The 24807-nt window shown below is 42.0% G+C and overlaps 1 protein-coding gene across 1 annotated transcript in view; it reads right to left on the bottom strand.

Annotated features, from left to right (window-relative positions):
* The window catches only part of RXRG (retinoid X receptor gamma), a gene marked incomplete at its 3' end in the record, with an annotated part of 92438 nt that extends 75590 nt beyond the window's left edge, over positions 1-16848 (bottom strand). The window contains exon 1 of the mRNA XM_015821655.1: positions 16836-16848. Within this exon, the coding sequence (XP_015677141.1) occupies positions 16836-16848 (13 nt within the window). The remainder of the gene's footprint in view (positions 1-16835) is intronic.
* Between the last annotated feature and the right edge of the window lie 7959 nt (positions 16849-24807).

The raw sequence follows: 24807 nt of genomic DNA, 5'->3' as shown, positions 1-24807 counted from the left end.
TGAGCCTGCTCTATGCCCCTAGTTGGGGGCGGCAAGGCAAGAGATATTGTAAAAAGAGTAAAACTGCAGTATGGCAGTTGAAAATGTCAAGGTGTTCACAATCAGACCGATCTGTCTGAACTCCCTATAATTACTCCCTTGACTCTGCTGGCAAAGAGGGGAAGAGAACCTGTGGCTCAGTGGCTAAATCACTGCCTAGGATGTATAACTTCCCAGGTTCGAATCCCATAAAAAGGGTATGGCTAACTGATGAAGGCAAAAAAGCCAGAAATGGTCCATCTTAGTCTCCCAATTTAATTCTTTACTCTCTGTCAGAAAAAAGAAATTTGGATATATATACATATATATATATATACATATATACATATATACATACACATACACATACACATACACATACACATACACATACACACACACACACACACACACACACACACACACATATATATATATATATATATATATATATATATATATATATATATATATATATATATATATATCACAACAAGAAGTAAAGAACATCAGGAGAAGAAGATACTCTAAAAATATTTGATGGTAAAAACCAACATGACAAATACTGGTTAAAACCTACAAAATTATTAAAAGAAATCTACAAAAATTGAAAACCTAGCTTTCGTTGGCAAACTGCCAACTTCCTCAGGGCTGTAGTTCATACAGGGCGGGAGAAGTTCCCTTATAGCTGGTATGGTATATATACTTACCATTTGATGTTTTGCAGAATCTGCAATAACAAGGCTTTATAAGTTTGTTCTCTTCAATGAAGCTGTATAACTCAGGTCCTTTTCTTATTCTGCGTCCACGCTTGGGAGGTTTGGGGGTCAAATTTACATCAAACAAATCACCATCAGAGGTTGCCATCTTCAAAAGACTGCTGGAATTAAATCGCTAGCTATTCAGGCCTGCCCGCACAAACTCCCTTGCCCCTTGCAATGCCACGCCCTTGAGCATTGCGCCTGCCCAGATCACGGGAGTATGACATGCCCGGGCATGTCCCAAACAAGGCCTCAGAAACACGCATGCGCGGAATCCCAGTCCTGACATGCCTGAACAAGTTTTAAACCCCTACTTGCCGCCTGGCTGCTTGCCTCTTGTGAGCATTTTAATTCCTGTTAATATTCCTTGTTTTTTGCTATAGTGGGGACAGAATAAATTTTATTCAGGGTGCAAATGGCAAAATATGTGTCTTTAGATTTTTACAAAGGTAAAAACCAGCTGTGGGTTTTAAAAGGGCCGTGGTTTGTTTGTTTTTTCCCCTGCATTCGAGGAAATAATTTTAAAGCCACCTAGAAATAAATACCTTTTAGAAAAAAGGGGTTAAATGCAGGCTCTGGCTGCCTTTTAGGGGCTCCTTTTTCCCCAGCTTTTGAGGCACTGATTTTTAAAACTCCACAAAAATTAAAAGCATCGTTAGGCTAGAACGATTAGAAATAAAAAGCCTTTTTTTATTTTTTATTTCACAGCTCCCCAAAGTAGGGCTTGTTTCCCAAAAACACAGGCCTCTGCTAATTATTCACTTTACTTAGCTTTTTTTGGTTTTGAATGTCCATAGAATTAGTCTAGGGTTAACCTAATCATGTACCCAGAGGGTTGACTGCCACTCTTGATGGGATTAGGCCAGCATGTCACATCCGGAGGGTGGGGGCTGAGCACGTCACTTCCATTTAGGGCCATGACCGGCTGACGTAATCAGCATGTGGGTTTGTTTACTTTGATGACGTCACTGATCAAAAGTGCTGATAATTTTCATTAAAAAAAGGTATACACTACTTCTACTAACCTCCTTTTTATGTGATTGGCTATAAAAAGTTTGTCTCTGAATCGAGATTTTGGTAGGAATAAGCAAAAGCAGTCACTCAGGCCTCACTCATGAAAACTGCACAATGGAAAGAATCCGAAAGATTTTTTTTCCCAGTACTGGCATTAAGAGAAGTTGAAAACCTCTCCTTTTTTTTAAGCATTTTGAGTTTCAGCCCAAGTCCATTTCAACTGAAAAAAACAATTAATGTAATGGAAATGTGGTAAGAACGCATGCCCTTCCCAAATCCTTTTTACTATGCCCCCCAATCACAAGAATAAAGCTCAGAAAAAGAAATACTGAAACAATGTTTCACTCATGAACTTGAGCAATCCTGGTCATTGAGAAAAGTGGAAACATTGACTCAAGCCTACCTATTCACTAAAGGAGGCATGCTAGAGGCAACAGACAGATTAAAGATAACAGGATAAAATCAATTACATTTGCTTGACAGGATTAAGACCAAGGGAAGCTGATACTTAAGACCCATCACAAGCCTTGTGAAGTAAAACCAATCAAATAATAAAAGCGCACAAAGCAAGCCTCAAAATTACAAAATATTGTAAACTGTATAAAAATCCTTGCTCTCATCAAGCTAATTTGTCAGCCACCTCAGAAACATGCTGCTGCCATTTTAGTTTCTGACTATCAAATAAACAGAGACTTTCTTTCCTGCAGCCTGCCTCCATTTTATTTCCAGCATCTTTCTCCCAGCTTGGAACCAGATCAGATTTTTCTTCCTACAAAAATATACTAGTTGACATAGCATACAGCAAAATAAATGCTACAGGGCTCTCAGAGTTTAAAAAGTTACTAGTCCTAATAAAACCTATTCTCTTCTAGAGTCTATGAGGTAGTTGTGGAGCAGCAGTTCTGTACTATGCTGGAGTAGCTATTGTGATTCTCATTCATGGGGAAAGCAAAATAGAATATGTTGTGTCATGGCCTCAGTGGTGGGAGTGTGTGTGTATGGAAAGCTTGTGCAGCAGCAGTCATGTTATAGGTGCAACATGTGCAATTATATGGAGGTGCTAGGGAACAACCACACACTGAGGAAAGGTGCCAGCAGAGTAGGTAGGTGGGAGCAGATGTGACATAAAAACAGGAGTGGATTTAGGAGGAGGAAGCAGACAAGTGTGGCTGAGGAAGAGATGTAAAGCCATGTCAAATAATCTATAATCCAAAAATACACAATGTCTTAAGAACTCAAAGAGAAAAACCAGACTTGGTCAAGAATGTAGGAGTCAGGAACATGAAATAAGAAAGCATAGTTCCTTCCAGCAGCAGAGGGCAGATCCTGTATAATTTAAATCCTCTCATTGAGCATACACAGCTGAAGCTTCTCTTGCTAAGTGGTTACCAATAAAGAGACATCAAGCTTGCTTGAAGACTCAGAGCTTAGTCCATGTTTCTCAACCTTGGTAGCTTTAAAATTAATTCTGCTCCTTTGCTGACTAGGGTATTCTGGGAATTGACATCCACTGATCTTATGCTACCAACATTGAGAAACACTAGGTTAGTCACTTATTCACGAAGCACTGATTTTGACAGTGCATAGGGCCTACAGGCTTGGAGGGAAGTCTCCCAAATAGAATGAGAACTTATTCTGTAGTCTAAGCATGCTTCCTCTGAGACTGCTACCACATGTGGTGCAAAATAAAACAGCTGTAGTTCATTCAGTATCTTTACTATCTGACTATAGCCAAGAAAGGCTAGACCTTTTATTTTGTTTGCAGTAAACAAAAAATGAAGTGGAACATTTTTATGTCTTTTTTACTCTTGGTTGAAATGATAGAAATACTTGACCAATTTTAGCCCAAGTGACAGGGAGTACTGTAAATAAGTTTTGACGGGGGAGGGGGGGTTTCTTCACCATTCTTTATGAGTCACGCCCATCAAAGACAAAGCAATTGCCGTTACTTTCAAAGAGAGAGGGGACGAAAGAAGCTAAGAAATCCCTCCAATGGGAGATCTATTACCATATAGTCCAGACAAAACACATGGCCAACTCTGTGTCCAAAGTGAAAGAAGGGGTTGAAATCCAGAAAGGGATTTCCTAAATCTGGTTTACAGAGCAAAATAGCAGAAAAGTCCTTAATCATGTAATGATTCTGTCATTAAATAAACAATAAATCAACCTTGGTGAAACAGTGTTTCAGGCAATCAGTCTCACATATTTGTTTCAGAGGCCTGCCAATAATAGCTGAAATAAGCAGTGATTTTAGTAAACCTATTGTCAATATGGTTTTGGCAGAATCTTAATAAAGAAATTGGGGGGTTGGGGTTTCAGGTAACCCTATTTGTCAGTATTACCTTCTCAGGAATAGGATATGGGTATCATTGCTTTTTGTTAAATACCAAAGCAGCAGTTGTGTATTACAAGCTAACAATAATTTTAACAACCCAATGTAACTTTTACACATAACCTTTCAAATAAAATTTAAAGTTTCCATTCCAGTACCATCAAATTTGCTTTATGTGAAATAGATCACAGTTGCTAGCAAAGATCCAAATGTGATTATTTATTAGACAGATATAAAAAAAAATACCAGTGAGATATTATGTAAGCTGTTTGAACATTTTTTAAAAAATATCTTTCAGAATTGCACTCCAATATTTTATGCACATGCACAAAATTTTCTGATCAATATAAAACTGATTAGTATAAAATGGAAGGGCTATTTTAATGCAAATAAAGTGTTGAAGGAAAAGTCTTCATCATGGTTCAGTTCAAGCCGGGAATAAACAACATGGTGACTGCTTTAGAAAAAAGGTTGCAGTTTATTGAAGAGGAGAGCCAGACAGAAAAATGGCTCTGGAAGAAAAGAGAGCAAGCACATGTAGGGAGTGGGTTTTTATACCCTCTGGAGCCTTTTGTTTGGAGTTGTTCCTGTGGCATGAATTTTGACCTGAGTCTGAGTGTGCCCTTTGGTACCTGTGGGTTAATCCTATTATGTCCTGTCTTAGAGTTTGGGTGGGGTATGTAGATTTTAGGTGTCTTTGTCTTCTTAATCTTCTACCTTCAACCTTTCTGAATGGTTTACATCTGCGTTTCTACAGAGCTAGTTTCTGCTTGGGGGAGGGAGACTTGGGACTATTAAGAAAAGTGGGCATGCTTTTCTGCCTCTTTAAGATCCTTTGAGAAAATATATTTTTCTGCCCTTTTAATATTTCCTTCTCTGGGGGGGCTGACTTCCCACAAATCCCCCCTTTGTGCCATAAGTGTATGAATGAAACACTTACTGGCACAAGATTAAAATTGATCTGGTCAGGGAGACTTGATAAACAAGCTTTAAACTGTTAATGGGAAAAAAGGAGGCACTAATAGAGTTCAACCATGAAGGTCTAAAGCCAGGGTAAAAGTTCTGTTAGATGGAAAAGAAATTTATACTGTCCAATATTCTGTGCCAATTCTTTTTAAATGTTGGATGTCACTTTGAGCTTCCAGTCAGTTTTGCACATTCCTCCCAAAATTCATCACAGCCATGGTCTTCATCAGTACATAACCACTGGCTGCCCATTTTCAACGGTTGTTTCCAGCCTTAGCTCTTAGTTCAGTGCATCCAGGTTTGTAATGTCCAATTGAGGTTAGCCAGTATGCAAGCCAGGCTATTAATCTTTTCTTAAATTGCACATAGTGAGCCCTACGACTCCCAATCTGAGTCCACCAGTGCAAGATATTCAGGGCTTAGGTTTGGAGATCTCTTTTCTGCTACTTCCTCAGTCAGGGCATATGAATTGCAAATTGTCTGAGGGGGGGCTGGTTCCCTCCCCCTTGAAATTTGCTGGAAGTTGTTCCTACAAAGATTTAATGACACAAGACAAGAATCAGGCTGGAGGTAGGTGAAAGAGATAGACTCAGTGTGATTATGAATGGTGTGTGTCTCTGCAGTTGCTTCTACAAAACAGACAATACAACCATCCTGGACAAATTTTCCCTCCCACCAGACAGAAGTCCAAGGTGTTCAGTACTTGCTGTGCCAACTATTCCCAAATGCCATCACTCCATAAATACATTCAACTGCTTAATTACAACACAAATGGGGCAAGAAAGAAAACCTTACAATGAGTTTCCACCCTCCCGCCATAGTCTTCCTAATTTTCTTCTGAGGCTTCATGTGGGGACCAATGGCTCCAGGACTCCTTCCTTCCTCTGCAGCTTTCACAGGCATCTGGATGAATGGCAGGACCTGGGAAGATCTGTTCCACTCAGGTTGCATCATGGCTTTTTAGTGGATGGCTGGATTCAAAACCCAATTCCATAGCTCAAATGGATGGAGGCAGCATCTGGGTCAGTGTGCTCTGCTTCCAAAAGGTTGTGAGTCATCTATGTAGGGCTGAAAGACATGAGAGCAGGATCTCCTCCCCCCTTTCTTGGTGGACATTCCCAGGAGGCAGACAAAGGCATAGGGAACAGAGGATAAGAAAAGGAGAAGTAGAATTGGGAGTGGGGGGTAGCTTGCAGACAGAGTTTGAAAGGCATTAATACTGCAGTGGTTAAAGAAACAGAGAAGATGGGGACAACACAGATGAGGACAAAAGAGAGGCTGGATTCTGGTAAGAGAACAAAAATGAAAGCTCTCATTTCTGAAACTGAACATTTGTAACATATTAAAGAAGACTAAAGAGTTGCAACTTGAAAAATGCTGGGCATGTTTCAAGAAAAGGATAGACAGATAAAACCCATTTACAACACATACAGTAAATGCAAGAGTGAAACTTTTCCAGCAGATGAACTTAAAACATTCCCTCCTGCTAACTTTGGGCTGTTCTTAAGAGTACAGATAGAGAAAGGGGAGAGAAAAACAAAGCAAAACATTTTTCTTCACTCTGTTTGTTGGCCAGAATGAAGGTATTTTCCTTTTGGTGGTTTATTTTAAGCAGAATTTCTAGCAGAATTTTAAAATTCTTTTCTCTTTGGATTAGAAACAAATAATAATAATAATAATAATAATAATAATAATAATAATAATAATAATAATAATAATAATAATAATAATAATAATAATAATAATAATAATAATAATAATAATAATAATAATAATAATAAAGTTGGAAGGGACTTGGAAGTCATCAGTCCAACTCCCTGCTCAGGCAGGAAACCCTATACTATTTCAGACAAATGGTTGTCCAGTCTCTTCTTAAAAACTTCAGTGTTGGAGCATGCACCATTTCTGGAGGTAGGTTGTTCCACTGGTTAATTGTTCTAACTGTCAGGAAGTTTCTCCTTAGTTCTAGGTTGCTTCTCTCCTTGATTAGTTTCCATCCATTGCTTCTTGTCCTGCCTTCCGGCGCTTTGGAGAATAGCTTGACTCCCTCTTCTTTGTGGCAGCCCCTGAGATATTGGAACACTGCTATCATGTCCCCCCTCGTCCTTCTCTTCATTAAACTAGACATACCCAATTCCAGCAACCGTTCCTTATATGTTTTAGCCTCCAGATCTCTAATCATCTTTGTTGCTCTTCGCTGTACTCTTTCTAGAGTCTCAACATCTTTTTTACATCGTGGTGACCAAAAGGTACTTAAAGGGAAATTAAAATATAGGAATAGTGACTCTCTCTCTCTCTCTCTCTTTGTTTCTATGCAACCATATATATATAGTTTCTCTACCTATGTCTTTTTTATACCTGCCTGAATGGGTAGCTGATTCCCGTCCCAGGCCTCAAGCAAGCTTTTCACTGGGGAGCTTATCTCGACCCTTGAACTAGAACACCCCATGATTCCCTTATTCCTGATGCAGGGGTTCACTTTGGTTCTATCGGGTCCAGCGCACTAAAGCCTCCTAGTGAGACCTCCGCCTACCACCATGGTTTTGGGTCAAAAGGGGACCCATGGAGGACTTTGGATCCCTCACAGAGTACTGGATGATCCTTTAGGGATCTACCACCACAGTTTCAGACCAAAAAGGGGTCTGACAAGGACTCTTCTGCTCCCCTGCAGAAGGTACGGGACGCTCTCTTACCTGCTTTACCTTCACTTTTCACCACCACTGTTTGCAGACTTCAAATGTCTGGGAGGATCTCTGCTTGCTTTCCAGAGGTAAGGGACACTCCTAGCCTGGGGCTTAATTTCCTAACTTGGGGCTTTGCTTACAAGGCCTTACCAGCTGGTTGCCCAAATCCAATTCTCTCATTCACTCATTCCATTCTGTTTTCACACAGCCTCTCCCTTTTCCCTAACAAAAGATCTTGCACTCTGGCCAAACCCCCATGCTTTCCAGGGTTTGCCACTTGAACAGATCCTTTCTGCGATTAGGAAAGACCAGAGGGAGCAAAATCCAATTGTGATTGGGAAAAGGGTCTTCTCACTCACTCACACAGACATACACACATTTCCTTTGCTCCCCTGAGCTTTAAAATTAAAATTTAGTGGTACTCACCTTCACCTTCTTCCCAAAGTAGCCGCTGAGCTCAAACCCAAAACTCCCTTTACTACCCTGACTCCACATGGGCAGGGCCTAGGAAACCCATCCACAGACACAAGGGATCTGCTGCTGGCAAAATGGGGCTTACCAGTCTCAGTCCATTGGAGAGGTTAGCTTGGAGTCCCATCTGGGCCGCCAAATTGTTGAAGGAAAAGTCTTCATCATGGTTCAGTCCAATCCAGGAATAAACAACATGGTGACTGCTTTAGAAAGAAGGTTGCAGTTTATTGAAGAGGAGAGCCAGACAGAAAGATGGCTCTGGAGGAAAAGAGAGCAAGCACATGTAGGGAGTGGGTTTTTATACCCTCTGGAGTTGTTCTTCTGGCATGAACTTTGACCTGAGTCTGAGTGTGCCCTTTGGTATCTGTGGGTTAATCCTATTATATCCTGTCTTAGAGTTTGGGTGGGGTATGTAGATTTTAGGTGTCTTTGTCTTCCTAAGCTTCTAGCTGGTGGCCTCCCACCTTCCTGGATTATTTACATCTGCATTTCTACAGAGCTGGTTTCTGCTTGGGGGAGGGAGACTTGTGACTATTAAGAAAACTGGGTATGCTTTTCTGTTTCTTTAAAATCCTTTGAGAAAATATATTTTTCTGAACTTTTAATATTTTCTTCTCTGGGAGGCTGACTTCCCACAAAGGTTTGAACAAAAGGGCTATGTTTTGTAAAAAAAAAAAAAAAAAAAAAAAGAATAGTATCTTGAGCAAGAAATACATTTTTGTGAGTGAGAGCCCTTTGCTTTTTTATTGAAGGAAGTTGGTGAAAGAAAAATTATACTATATTATAGTTGGGAAAAGAAAAATAATATTCAGAGTTTTACTGCTATGGGTTTTTTTTTTATAAAACTCATATATCATATGTGCAAGATCAGTTCTATGCAGAGAAGCTAATAAGTGTGTGTGTCTGCCAGAATAAAGTAGAAAACGTTTCTTCTGAGGTTCAGGGATCTTTTTGCAATGATGTATTCCTAATTTTCTGTTTTATCTCAAATCAAGGCTTCCATCTCTAAACAAAAACAATAGATACATTTTCTAGTTGATGTTTACTTAAAAATTGAAAATTTTCCTTTCAGCTCTATCTTGAAAGAATCTCTCACTAAAGTTCTGTGTTCAGAAAATCTGAATGTTCTACATGCTCATTTTTTTTCATTCATGATTTTCCTTCCCCTACTAAGTAACTTCCAAATATTTTTAAAGTACATAGTTGGGGCGGGGGAACCTCCATCTCTCACAATTTTGAACTAGAATAGGATAGAGCTGGAAGGGACCTTGGAGGTCTTCTAGTCCAGCCCCCAGCTCAAGCAGGAGAACCTATACCATCTCAGACAAGTGACTGTCTAGCCTCTTCTTAAAAATCTCCATTGATGGAGCGCCTACAATTTCTGGAGGCAAGCTGTTCCCCTGGTTAATTGTCCTCACTGTCAGGAAGTTTCTCCTTAATTCCAGATTGCTTCTCTTTTTGATCGGTTTCCAACCATTGTTTCTTATCCTGCCCTCTGGTGCTTTGGAGAATAACAAGACCTCCTCTTCTTTATGGCAGCCTCTCAAATACTGAAACACTGCTATCATGTCTCCCCTATTTTTTCTTTTCTTTAGACTAACCAAACCCAAGTCCTGCAGTTGTTCTTCATATGTTTTAATCTCCAGGCCTTTGATCATCTTAGTTGCTCTTCTCTGATTTTTTTCCAAACTCTCAACATATTTTTTGTGATATGGTGACCAAAATTGGCTGCAGTATTCCAGGTGAGGTCTTACTAGGGTTTTATAAAGTGGTACTAATACTTTGTGTGATCTTGATTCTATGCCTCTGTTTATACAACCCAGGATTGTATTAGCTTTTTTGGCAGCTGCTGCACACTGCTGGCTCATAGTCAAGTGATCGTCCACTAGGACTCCAAGGTCCCTCTCACAGTTACTGTTTTTAAGTCAGGTCTTGCCTAATCTGTACTTGTATCTTTATTTTTTCCTGCCTAAATGTAAAACTGTGCTTTTCTCCACATTGAAACTCATTTTGTTGGATAGGGTCATTGTTCAAGTTGGTCAATATCTTTTTGGATCCTGAATTTGTGTTCTGGGTTGTTGGATACTCCTGCCAGTTTAGTGTCATCTGCAAATTTGATGAGTTCTCTTTCTATTCCCTCATCTAAGTCATTGATGAAGATATTAAAGAGTACTGGGCCTAAGATGGAACCTTGTTGTACCCCGCTGCTTACTTCTCTCCATTTGGATGTAGTGCCATTGAGGACTACAAATTGAGTAACGTTTGCCAGCCAGTACAAATCCATCTGGTGGTGATGTTGTCTATTCCACCTTTTTCTAGTTTACCAAGGAGTAGGTTGTGGTCCACATTATCAAATACCTTACTGAAATCTAAGTATACTATGTCCATAGCACTTCGCTGGTCTACTAGTCTAAACTGGACTAAAGTCTAAAGTGACTAATCAAGTGACTAATCACTTTATCAAAGATAATTTTCAAGGTTCCATCAGTTTTCATTTTAATACAAAACATCATTGTAATATTAGAAATCCAATTATATTTCATCTCTAGTTATCGACTACGGAAAACCCCATTTCTGCCCTCTCTGGATTCTGTCATACGATGAAGGGAAGGGGGGGTTGAACAAAGGGATTTTATGGCCCTCACTTCCTTTGGTACAACTTCAAAGGGACTGAATGTGGATACCACCAAAAGAACTAATCATAACAATGGGGCCATCGGCTTTCATCTAATCCCCCCTGAAGTCTCCCTTCCACCGGCAGTGAGGAAAAAGGGGAAAAAATGTAACGCCTGGGATTGTTGCTGGAAGGATGATGGGGTGGGGTGGAGCTGCTGGGGACCCCTTAAAACCTTGAACCATAGGGCTTTGGCCCCAGGTCCTGTCTAGAATGCCCGCAACCATTTTTTCTTAATAAAGATGCCTGTTGGAAGAAATATTCCAAGAGTTCTGTTTTCTTAAGATGCAAAGTGGAGTGGATCCTTACATTAGACAGGACCTGCAGAATTAGTCCACCTGGAAGGAGGAACCTTGCCAGGGGACTTTGCAAAAATTACCATGTCAGACGACGGAGCAGGGAAAGGAGAGAACTCCCCGGAAAGGGAGCCGCTGCCCCGACTGAAACCCTGCCAGATGTTGGGATCTGAGAGGTCAGATTCCTCAGGAGAAGAGGTGATGGAGACACGGGACTACAAACCTCGGTGGTCAATGGGCGTTGGAAAGAAAGGCGAGTGGGAAAAGAAATCAAGAAAGGTGACCCTGAGATGGGGGGCCAACCAACCAGAATGGAAGCAGGAGATGGAGAAATCCCTGCACGCAAGTGAGGAGGAAGGGAGCTGGGAACCGTACTCGGGCTGGATCCTAGAGAAAGCTATCGACCTGATGAAGAGAACCCTCAGCTCCCTAGGAGAGGAGAAGTCTGAGCCCTACGGCCACCCCAGCTCCTGGAGCCGCAAAGGGAGAGACACCGAGGGGGAAGTAGAACCTGCAGCCCCGGGGACATCTGTTGATCCAGTAGTCCCCACTCCCCGCCGACCCACAGACGGCAATCTGGATGGAAGACACTACCACCGACAATGAAGGCACCAATCCATTCAAAGACTCCCGCTGCTGGACATGAGATTCAAGGGAGAGCCGACATGCTTGGGATTTTTCCTAACCCAAGTCCTCAGCGACATGGAGGAATACGGGTGGCACATCCCCAGTGGCAAAACCCGTATCCGGATCGTGCAATCTGCCCTGGACGGGCCGGCCGCAGATTGGGTGGTGAACTTGCATGACTCCAATGCCCCAGAGCTCAACGACTTCAACCGTTTCATGTCCTCTCTGAGAAGGCGATTTGAGGACCCCCTGGCTGATTGCAAAGCCCGCGAAAGGATAAAAATAATGAGGCAAGGCAAACACCCAGTAGCCGAATATACGCAAGAATTGCCAGCAAACTGAACTGGCCGGAAGACATCCTCCTTAGCCATTTCAAAGACGGACAAAATTATGACCTATATGATGCTTGCCTGCCCCGAGGGGACCCACACCAACTTGAGGAATGGTACGTCTTGGCAGAGGAAGCAGAAATTGACATACTGAAGAGGCACCGCCGAGGAAAACAATGGAGCCGCTCACCGCCTGAGTTCACACGTGAACCAGTGAAACCATCGGCTACGGCCAAGAAGCAAATGGGTGTTTCAAGTGCGGGAGAGAAGGGCATCGGGCTGTAGAATGCCGCTCAAAAGCCCCCCCCCCAGCACAACCCAGACAGATCACCGGCCAGTAAATCCGGAAAGTCTCCAGCTAAGCCAAAAGAACCTGCCATGAGAATGATGGAGGCTGTGGAATCCCCCACCTCTGCTCATCAGGGGGAAAGAACTCCAGCCTACACCGCAGGGCTGGTGGATGCCTCAGACGACAGCTCGGAGGGTGAACCCCTGGTAAGTGGACACATTGGACCCATCCTCAAGACAGTGACTATATTAATTCCCCCCATGCCCGAAGCTGTCAAGGTGAAAGCCTTAATAGACTCTGGCTGCACCCACTGCCTCATTAGCCCGACACTAGTGGGGAATCTGGGCATTCCGTCAAGGAGACTGGAACAACCAATCTCATTTGGCCAGTTAGATGGGTCCATAGCAGGCGGGGTGCCAGCTACCCTAGCCACTTTACTAATACACCTTTCCTGGGCAAACATGATGAAGACATAACGTTTGTAGTGACTCTAGGCATGGAATGCCCAATGATCCTAGGGATGGAATGGTTTAAAAAAATGGAACCCCTGGGTGAATTGGAGGACGGCAGAAATCAAATTCCCGAAGGGGGACCCTATGGACTTAAAATCCCAAGGGGGTCTACCAGAATCAAGGACAGAAAAAGCATCATGGGAGAGGAAAAGGGAGTACCAGAAATACCAGAGGAATACAGAGATCTTGCTGAAGTTTTCAGTGAGGAGAGGGTGGATGAGCTACCCCCCCACCGACCCACGGACTGTGCCATTGAATTCAAGCCTGGGGCAAAACTCCCGAAGCCCAGATTATACTCCATGAGCCCAAAGGAGAAGGAGGAATTGGAAAGATTCATAAAGAAAAACCTAGAAAGTGGGTTCATTGAGCCAGCCAAGCCTAAAGTGGCTGCCTCGGTCCTCTTTAGAGAGAAGGACAGCTCTTTACGCTTATGCGTGGATTATAGGGCCCTGAATACAATCAGTGAAAGCAACCTATACCCTCTGCCCCTCATGAAAGACATGTTGTCACACCTTTTGAAAGGGAATTTTTTTTCTAAACTAGACCTAAGGGAAGCTTACTATCGTGTGAGAATTAAGGAAGGGGATGAATGGAAGACTGCATTTAACTGCCCCATGGGGTGCTACCAATTCAAAGTCTTGCCATTTGGATTACAAGGGGACCCCGCAGTATTTATGCAATTAATCAATGATGTTCTAAGGGAGCACCTATTTAAGGGGGTTCTGGTTTACTTAGATGACATTCTTATCTTCATCGAATCAAAAGAGGAACAGGTCAACCTAGTCAGAGCAGTGTTAAAGAAACTGCGAGCTGCCCACCTATATGCCAAACTCTCGAAATGCGAATTCCACCAGGAAAGGATAGACTACCTAGGTTATTGCATATCCCCACAGGGCATTGAAATGGACCCAGAGACAGTCAGAGCAGTATTAGAATGGGCACCAGCCCGCACAAGAAAGCAACTGCAAAGTTTCTTGGGCTTCGCAAACTTTTACCGCCAATTCATCCCCTCATTTGCCCAGATAGCCCTGCCCCTCACGAACTTACTAAAAATGAAGGGAGCATCCTCAATGGCCGGCCATTAACATGGACAATGGAGTGCCAAGCAGTGTTTGAGAGATTAAAGAGACTTTTTTCTGCCAAATCAGTACTGAGGCACCCAGACATGGATAAGCCCTTCGTAATACAGGAGGATGCAAGTGATGTGGCAGTGGGGGCTGTACTGTTACAAGAAAACAATGAAGGGGTATTGCAACCCTGTGCGTATACATCCAAGAAACTCACGGAAACGGAACAGCGCTGGCCCTTGTGGGAGAAAGAGGCATACGGGATACATTGGTCATTACTCGCGTGGCGCCAGTTCCTTGAAGGCAACAAAATCCCTTTCCAGGTGTGGACTGACCACAAAAATTTGGAAGCCCTGAAAACACCCAGGAAGCTCAACCCCAAGCAAGCCCACTGGTCCCAGCATTTTCACCAGTTCCAATTTACGCTCAAGCATTTGCCGGGGAGAAAGAACTTCCTGGCAGATACACTATCTCGCATGCCCCAATATAACAGCATGCGAGCCACTGACTCTAAACCGATGATGGTAGAATCACAACTGGCAGCGCCAGTAACCACCAGAGCCCAAGCTAAATTAAAACCACAGCTGGGCAGCCAAACTGAAATTGAATTCCGGAAAAGTTTGGAAACAGATGAATGGTTCCAGAAAAACAAAAATGTGTGCACAATGAGAGACGGGCTGCTTTGGGTGGGGGAAAAGCTATATATACCAACAACCCAAAGAGTCACATTCATGCAGCTTTGCCACGACACAAAATCAGCAGGGCATTTTGGATTTTTAAAAACATTACACTTAATTAAACGGCAATTTTGGTGGCCATCCATAAAAAAGGACATAGAAAGTTACGTGGCCAGCTGCCCAAAGTATGCAACTGCAAAGAGGTTGCAAGGGAAATCGCCCGGACTGTTACAAACAGTGGCAAATCCCTCAGCCCCCTGGAGGGAAATAGCCATGGATTTTATAGTGGAATTACCAGAAAGCAATGGGAATACTTTTGTCTGGACGGTCACGGACTTGTTTTCCAAACAGGTGCACTTTATCCCTTGCCATAAGATTCCCACCGCAAAAGCCTTAGCGAAACTTTTCGTCCAGCATATTTACAGATTGCATGGGGCACCCCAACGCATCATCTCTGATAGGGGAGTGCAATTTACGTCTGCATTTTGGAAGGAATTTTTATCCCTCTTAGGGACCACTCAGGGACTGACATCTAGCCATCATCTACAAGGGGATGGACAAACAGAAAGGTGTCACTCAGTTCTTGAGCAATATTTAAGATGCTTTCTTAGTTTTCAGCAGTCCAATTGGACGGACCTACTCCCTTTCGCAGAAATTGCCTACAATAATGCAGTCCACTCCAGCACAGGTTACACTCCTTTTCAAATAGCTACCGGTCAAAGTTTCAACCCCGTGCCAGAATTAACCCCAAATGAACCGGCGATCCCATCACTGAAAGAATGGATGGAACAATTACAAAACACTTGGCCAATAGTTAGAAAAGCACTAGATGAAGCTAGGCAGGCATACAAAGCACAAGCCGATAAAAAAAGGGTTGAGCCTACACCATTCATTATAGGAGAAATGGTGTACTTATCTACAAAATACCTAAAGTCCCTACAACCCTGTAAAAAACTTGGACCAAAATATAAAGGGCCTTTTCCAATTAAAAGAATCATAAACCCAGTAACAGTAGAATTAGAATTACCCAAAAATCTCAGGCAAATACACCCAATTTTTCATTGCAGCTTGCTGAAAAGAGAGCATCAGTCATCCTTACGGCCAAAATTCCCCCCCCCACCTCCAATCATGGTGGAAGGCGAACAACACTTCGAAATAAAGGAAATCCTAGATTCTAGGAGATATCATGGAGCAACTCAGTACCTAGTTGCCTGGAAACACCTTCCTGCCTCACAAAATGAGTGGGTCCATAACCGTCATGTCAGAGCCCCGAAGCTATTAAAGAAGTTTCACAGAGTATCCTAACAAGCCTGACTAATTTTTATACCTATTTTGTTTTCTTTCAGGTGGATCTCTCTTAATTTTAAGGGGGCAGGATGTCAGAATCCAATTATATTTCATCTCTAGTTATCGACTATGGAAAACCCCATTTCTTCCCTCTCTGGATTCTGTCATACGATGAAGGGAAGGGGGGTGAACAAAGGGATTTTATGGCCCTCACTTCCTTCGGTACAACTTCAAAGGGACTGAATGTGGATACCACCAAAAGGACTAATCATAACAATGGGGCCATCAGCTTTCATCTAATCCCCTCTGAAGTCTCCCTTTCACTGGCAGTGAGGAAAGGGGGGGGGAAATGTAACTCCTGGGATTGTCGCTGGAAGGATGGTGGGGTGGGATGGAGCTGCTGGGGACCCCTTAAAACCTTGAACCGTAGGGGTTTGGCCCCAGGTCCTGTCTAGAACGCCTGCAACCATTTTCTCTTAATAAAGATGCCTGTTGGAAGAAATATTCCAAGAGTTCTGTCTTCTTAAGATGCAAAGTGGGGTGGGTCCTTACAACGAAGCACATAGAACCAGGGATTATAGGTGGCAGCAATTTATTTTATTTCTCTTTTGCATGGAGTGGAAAGGTAGATAGAATTCATGTTCTTAATATGTGGGGAATGAGCATATGTAAATTATACTTCTTCATATAAGGGATGCCTGTCCTCAGACTTTGGTCCTTCTTAGAATTTACCCAATTTCTCTGGAAACAGAAAGCTGGCATATAATTAAGTTACTTATATGCATACACATTTCAGTGTATGCAAACTGTGCCAAGAACCTATGAACTTACCTGGAGCTGACATAAAGGTGTCAACTGGCAGCCAACATGACATGGAGATCTTCTAACTGCAAGAAGCTGTTTTGCACTTTTAAGAAAAGAAGCTCTCTTCTCGTTTAATCATTTGCCAGGGCTCTTGCTGAGCAGAGAGCATCAGGAAGAACAGCCAGCCACAGCTCCCCTCAGGATAAGACTTGAAAATCCATGGCTCCTGGCCCAGATCTTCATGGAAACTATCAGAGTCCAAAGAAGGAAGTGCAATGCCACATCATGCTCTTTCCTCTCACCTCCAATAATTTCTGGATGGTGGTGCTCCTGAGTACAATCAGATGGACAATAGGAAGCACAAGCTGTCCCAAGGAATGTACATGCCAATACCTAGCTGTCAGTTGCATGGGGAAACTGCTGGAAGAGTTCCCAACTATAATTCCACTGGACACCAGGCAGCTGGTTCTGGCTGAAAACAAACTCAGCTACTTGCCCTCACTCGAGTTGAATTTTCTCAGTGACTTGATCTACCTAGATTGCAGCAGCAACACTTTAGGCAAGGACCTGGATTTCACTTTTGTCAGCATGATCAAGCTTATCTACTTAGACCTCAGCTTTAACAATCTCACACAGGTAACATTTGGCACCTTTTCACAGCTGAGCAGTCTGGTGGTGCTAAAACTCTCAGACAATCCCAGCCTGGTGGAGATTGAGAAGGACTCTTTTGCCAATAATACCTTGTTGAGGCATCTAGATGTGAGCCGCTGCAGCTTGATGTTTATTGATACAAGTACGGTCAGGGACCTGCCTAATCTGAGAAGACTGGGCATAGGTGAGAATCCCTGGTTCTGCAATTGCTCCTTCGTGGAACTATGTAGCTGGTTGAAGGAAAGTGGCGTAACTATTCCAGGTGAGTTTGAAAAACTGGGATTATTATGGATGTATTCTGTTCTAGATGACTATTGTGTAACCAGCAATTTTGCACTGAACTACTGCTGTTTCTCCTCAGCTCATAAAATAAAAAAGGTAAACTGACGCATTTTACGTCTGTGGAGTTGAATAAAGATCTCTTTAAAATGAAACTAAAAATTCTAGATTAAATAATAGACTAAACAGATAACAGAGTTGAAAGGGACCTTGGAGATCTTCTAGTCCAACTTCCTGCTCAAGCAGGAGACCATTTTTAAAAACCTCCAGTGATATGTATGATTCTTGCATTAAAAGCAAAGGGATATCTTTTATTTAGAATTTTGCTAAGTGTTGTTGTTGTTGTTGTTGTCTTCTTTGTAATTAAGATTGACAAAACATTATGTAACTCACAAAATATTTCAGCTCACGCGTGCAGTTTTACACTATTTGGCTTTTTCCATCAGTATTGTTCAATAGTCAATTCCTATTCTTCATGCATCTCAAAAAGGCAAACAGAATAAAAACTAGATAACTAATATATTGTCTAAGAGAGTTCCACTTCTCACTGATGTCATACAATTCAACTATAGTATTGCTGTCCACTCTGTGTCAAAGAGCAACACTCTGTGTGTGAAATAAACACTTCATTTTACATTCCTCTGGTTGTGCGAGGGCAATGTTAAACTTTAATGCTCAGTGTAAGTATATCCAACAGCAGGAGCTCCTCTTTCTTTTCCCTAGTTGAAATAAGATACATCTTATTCCATGCTAGCCAATGGCAAAAGATAACACTGATAATTTAGTAGCTTCAGTTGACTATCACCTATGTGGTCTATTCATGCCATTCTCCAAAAGTAAGATAAGGGTGTATGATATTCTGTGACTTATTAATATATTTAAGGATGAATATATAAAGATCCTTGTAGTGATGTTGCAGACATATTGGTTAGGGTATGCTATATGTTATGTATACAGATGATTCTATATTGTTGGTTGAAAACCTGAATGATTTGCCATGTCTGGACCAAACAACAAATACATGGAAGCAAAGAGATGCAGAATGTTGTGTATTGACCCAATGTGTAAAGGCAGTTATAAACTGTTAACTGAATATGTTTAAATCAGGTCTCTAACTGTTTGCCTGTTAGTTACAAGCCCACACTTTGGGCGGCAAATATTGCTTTAAATTCATTGGCTGCTGCCTAGTGGCAGTCTGGTATAAATAGAAGTCAAGTGGCTGTTAGAGTCGCTTCTCTTGCTTTTATGTTCATTCAATAAAGAGCTGTTGCTAATCTTCGGTCTGATCAATGCCTCACCAATCCCAGTATACAATAGTGGTGACGACGATGGGATATGCTGCTAAGGAAAGAAAGAGCTGAAGCACTAGAACCAGAGCCAGAAGTCATGAGGGTGTGAAGACCAGGCACAAGCGCCCTGGTAGGGACCACGTCTCCACCCTGCCTGCCAGTAAAGCCACACTGGAGGCACAATCATCCTGAGGGATCTGTCCCCAGAATCACACAGCAGCTCCTTAGCAGTATAAGGCATTTGATAAGACCTCATGAGAGTCAGCTATGGCCAAGGTAGGCAAGCTGAATGAATTTGACGTTTCTTACCCAGAGCAATGAAGCTTATACGTCTCCAGGGTGGAGAATTACCTGCGGGCCAACCAAGTGAGAGAAGATGGGCTGAAGGCTGCTACTCTGCTATGCGTGTGCGGACAGGTGACCTTCGACATTGCGGAGAATGTGATAGCCCCAGCCAGCTTAGAATCAGTCACCTACGCTGATCTGAAGAGGAGACTAAAAGAACATTTTGAACCCCGGCTGTCCGTCATTGCTTGGTGGCATGCATTCAAGCAAAGAAAACAACAGCCTGGGGAGTCAGCTGCTGAATTCATGGCTGCCCTTAGGCAGGCATCCAGACTCTGTGAATTTCCAGATTTAGAGGATCGGCTCAGGGACCGACTTGTATGTGGCCTCAGAAACAGAGACTTACAGCAGAGGCTGTTAGCAAAGGAAGATTGACGTTCCAGGATGCATTAAAAGAAGCTATGGCAGAAGAGGCTGCTGGTGGAGCAGTGAAGGCTTTACGATCTTCAAGACTTCCCCCAGTCAGACAGCTGTTCACTATGAAGACACAGATAGAACAGACGACCCGGACAAGGATGTTGAGATCGACCAGGTGCAGAAGCTACCAAGAAGAAGGCAGCGGCCATTTGACAAGCTTTCTTTCCTAGCTGTGCCAGCTGCGGAGAATGGCACCAGCGATCGGAATGCAGGTTCCGCACAGCTGTGTGTCGAGCCTGCGGCAAACAGGGGCACATTGCCATCGTCTGTAATGGTTGCCAGAGGGAAGTTCAACCCGAAGACATTCCCAGGAGAGGTAAATGGGCCCCGGGGCAAAACAGGGTTGGATACTGCTCCGGGAGGAGGAACATTTTTAGAACAGGAGCCCATCGCCCTCTCAAAGAAAAGCTAAGACTCAGGGTCAGGCTACAAGAAGTTCCGTGTTCAATGGAACTGGACACCCGGTCAGCCCTGTCCATAATCTCCTACAAAACTTTTAATTACATCTGCAGACATAGCGGGAAACGAGTCAGACTCAAGCCATCAAATCTGGTGCTGACAGACTTTCAAAATTCTCACATAGTGGTTAAAGGAGAAGCTACAATGAAAGTCAGCTTCAAAGAGTTTGAGGGTCCCCTCAGTGTCATGGTAGTCGAAGGCCAGTGCACCGGTTTGATTGAGCTGGACTGGTTTGATGCCCTGGGCATCCATGTGACTGGCATCAACAGGACTCCAACAGCTGATTTGACATCTGTGTGCCAGAAATTCGCTGATGTATTCAGCCTCAGCTTAGGTAAATACAAAGGAGCACCAATCACCCTCCACCTTGATCCAGCAATAACCCAAATCAGGATCAAGCCTTGCAGAGTGCCTTTTGCCTTAAAACCAAAAATAGATGCAGAGTTAGATTAATTTGTGCAGCAGGGAGTGTTGCAACCTGTAGATAGCAGTGTGTGGGAAACCCCATAGTCACACCAGTTAAACCGAATGGAGATGTGCGCATCTGTGCTGATTAGAAGTGCACCACTAGGACTTCTGGTGGTGACGTCAGGGCGGTGTGGAGGCAAGATGACAGTCTCTGTCCCTTAACTCTGATCTTTCTACGATTGGAGACCCTTCGGGGGCGCAGAAAAGTCTGGAGAAAGGGTGAAGCCTGAAGAGTAACGAGGTGAGAGGCGATCACCTGTTACAACAAAGGAAACCCCCTAAATCCAGTGTGGAAAATTCTGCCATCAACAGATGGCGGATCTGAGGCCCTGACAAAATCACAGAAGATGCGGAAGCAAAGAGGAGCTTAACAGACTGTGTTAATGAGTGAGTTAAAATAGTCTAAAATATCTCTATGAAATAAATAGGAAAGTAAAAAAAAATAGATTTATGTGTCTAAGAGGGTGGGTGTTGAAAGAAAGCTCAACTGGTGAGGGAATCCTCAATGCAAGCAGCGACCCGGCGAGAAGAGCTGCAAGTTGACAGATTTAACAACCAGAGGATTAACAGGAGGGTGACATAAAAGAAAGAAAGACCTTGTCGTAAAAGTTTGAGCGCAAATACAAGGAAGACAGTGGAGGATTAAAGAAGGAAAAGCTGAGAGGCTGAGGCACAGGTGGTGTTGGTGGAGCCCATAAGATGAGAGAAGTGAAGGGAGAATACTTGGGAAGGAAAAGAAAATGGCGATTTAGGAGGAATGGAGGAGTGAATATGTTCTGGAACATTAGAGATCCCTGGAGAAAGTGGTTGGAGAAGAAAGTTGGAGACAGACCTGATCGTGGTGAAGTCTTGCAAAGCCAAGGAGACGAAGAGAAAGTGCGAAGGCAGTAAAATTCCGGAAGGTGAAAGAGACAGCGAGAGGACGTGACAGGAGACGAAGGCGAAAAGAACGGATTGATGAGGAGAAAGACGAGGTTGGAAGGAAAACCCGGAGCCTAATAGGGCCGGTGTTTTCTAGTTGGGAGAGGCGAGAGAGGAGACGAAAGTGAAAGGAACGGATTGACGGCCGGAGAGACGAAATTGGAAGGAAAATCCAGAGCTTGACAAGGACGGCGTCTTCAGCTAACAGAGGAGAGAGAAAGTTAATTGGATTGAAAGGGGGGAGCGTGAGAGTGAGCGGAAGGGAAGGAGACGACGAGAGGACGATGTTGGAAGTGATAGGAACATGGACGAGGCTTGGAAGGCAAAGGAAGAGATAAGAATGGACTAATGATTGATAATATATGATTGGAGAAGTAATTTGAATTGTTAGAAAACTGTGTGATAAGTAAGAAAGAGGAAAGAAAGTGAAGAGGGTTAGAGAAGGTAGAGAGAGTTGGGGAACTGTGGTAGTGGTGGTAGTCTCTGAGGAGTTGAAAGTAAGGGATAACTATGGCAACACTGAGGACAGGAAAAAAAACAGTGTCAAGTCTAACACTGACACCCTCATCTCCACCTGGTCAAAGAACAATAGAAGGAATGTTTGGTACAGAAAAACAGAGTGTAATGGCTAGTATGCAAACTATGCAGACATCACTTCTTGCTATACAAGAAACAATGCTAAAAATGCAGGAGACAATATCCAAGAATCATGTAGAAATGAGAGGGGACATGAATAAATTGGATAATAGAATTGAGATGATCCAACAAACAATGGAGAAAAATGAAGTAAGAATCCAGACAGTAGAAGTGGGGTTGGACAAAGTAGGGAAAAAAGTTGATACATTAGATACAGAAATGATGGCAACTAATAAAAAATTGGAGGAATCGATCATCCATCTAGAAATGGATAGGGCGGCATTCTACCTAAGATTTCGAAATGTGGTAAAGGAGAAGGAAGAGGATTTGGGTGCTATTATGGTGGATTTGATTGCCAAGGTCCTGCAAAGGGACAAGCAAGAAATTTTGATAGAAATTGATGAGGCGTATAGAATTCATACAAATTATGCCAGACGCAACAAACTCCCACGAGAAGTGCATATTAGATTTGCTAGGAAAAAGGTGAGAGACATAATTTATAAAATTACTAGAGAAGATCCAATGATCTACACAGGAGTGGAAATACAAACGCTAAAACAAGTACCAAAGAAGATAAGAGAACAGAGAAGGGAATATATTTTATTTTTATTTAATTAAAAGAAGTATACCGTTCAGATGGTTAATTCCGGAAGGAATGTTAATATCATGGAGGGAGAGGAGGATTAAGATAGATAACCTAGAGAAAGCACAGGAATTCTATGAACAACTGGAAGGAGTGGAGGAAGAGAGTAGCAGCAAGGAAGAATTGGAATCTAAAAGCCAGGAAGACCAACAACAGGAAGTAAGGGAAAGAGAAAGAGGGACAGAAAGCAAGGAAGAAAAAGGACAGAGGAAAGAAAAAGGAATAGGTTCAAGAACAAGACAAACACATAAATAGACACACAGGTAGAAAATGGAAAAAGAGATCTATTAATATAAATGGATTAAATTCACCCGCAAAAAGAAAACAAATACTAACAAAATTAGCCAAACAACATATAGATATAGTTTGTTTACAGGAAGTACATATTAAAGAACAACATAGGAAATATTTAGAGTTCCCCAGATTAGGAATATTATACACAGCATTAGCTGAACAAAAACAGAGGAGTAGCGGTTTATATTAGAAAAGAAATTAATGCCAAATTGAAATATCAAGATACGGATGGAAGAATATTAGCAATAGAAGTACAAACCGAACATAAATCATGGTTGCTAGTGGTAATATATGCACCAAATGAGAACCAAAAAGAATTTTACTACAAATTACACGAGAAACTTATAGAATTTGGACAGGGAAATATTTGCATAGTAGGAGATTACAATGCGATAGTAGATGTAAAAAAAGACTATACGAAAAAGAAAAGAAAAGTGATACGAAAAAGAAAAGAAAAAGAAAACACTACCAGAGACATTTTTTGATTTGGCCCATGAATTCAATTTATCAGATCAGTGGAGGAAGCGGAATCCAACAAAAAAAGAATACACATTCTTTTCAAACCCACATAAATCTTGGTCTTGTATAGACATGGCATGGACCAATGAAGAAGTAGGTCAAGACATTGAGACAATAGAAATAATGCCAAACATATGGGCTGATCATAATCCTTTGCAAATAATTTGGAAGGGGCAGAAAAAAGTAAGGAGAAGATGGATAATGAACTCTCACATTTTGAAAGAAAAAGAATTTATAGCAAGGAGTAGAAGGGAAATGGAATTTTTTTTTAAGGAGAATATAAACCAACAATCATCAGTACAAATTATTTGGGACACTGCAAAAGCATATTTAAGAGGATTAGTAATAGCTTACACAGCAAGAAAAAACAAGGTGAAAAGGTAAACCCAAAACATATTCCAGGAAGAGATTAAAAAATTGGAATCTAAATTACAAAAAGAGCCCCAAAATGAATTGATTAAAACGGAAATGGTTTTGGCTAAACATAAATTAAATATGATAGATCAAGAGGAAAGAACAAAAGAATTGAAAATAGCAAAACAAAATTTCTTTGAACACGCAAATAAACTCGGGAGATGGCTCTCTTATAAATTAAAAAAAGAGAAAGAGAAAAGAATTATTCAGGAATTACATGACAATGGAGAGTCACAATACAAAATGGACAAAAAGAAAGAAATAATCCAGAACTAGTTTGAATCGTTATATAAAAAAGAGGAGATAGATGTTTAAAGGCGAAGGGTCTGCCAGAATTAAAAGAAGGACAGATAGAAATTTTGAATGGGAAAATAACAGCCTTGAAATTAAAAACTGCTGTGCAAAAACAAAAAAATAATAAAACCCCGGGGCCAGATGGCATCCCAGGGGAAGTATACAAGACTCTTTACAAGGACTTTGAAAAGATACTGTTGGACGTGTATAATGATGTATTGGAGAAAGCTAAAATACCAGACTCCTGGATAGAAGCTACCATATCCCTGATCCCAAAAGAAGGCACAGACCCCAAACAGATCAAAAATTATAGGCCAATCTCGTTGCTAAATTCTGATTATAAAATTTTCACTACTATAATGGCAGAAAG

Source organism: Protobothrops mucrosquamatus, unplaced genomic scaffold, assembly GCF_001527695.2.
Source record: "Protobothrops mucrosquamatus isolate PMUCROS unplaced genomic scaffold, P.Mucros_1.0 scaffold1378, whole genome shotgun sequence".
NCBI classification, from domain to species: domain Eukaryota; kingdom Metazoa; phylum Chordata; class Lepidosauria; order Squamata; family Viperidae; genus Protobothrops; species Protobothrops mucrosquamatus.
Note: the sequence above shows the minus strand (reverse complement) of the source record. Positions and strands in the feature narration are given on the sequence as shown.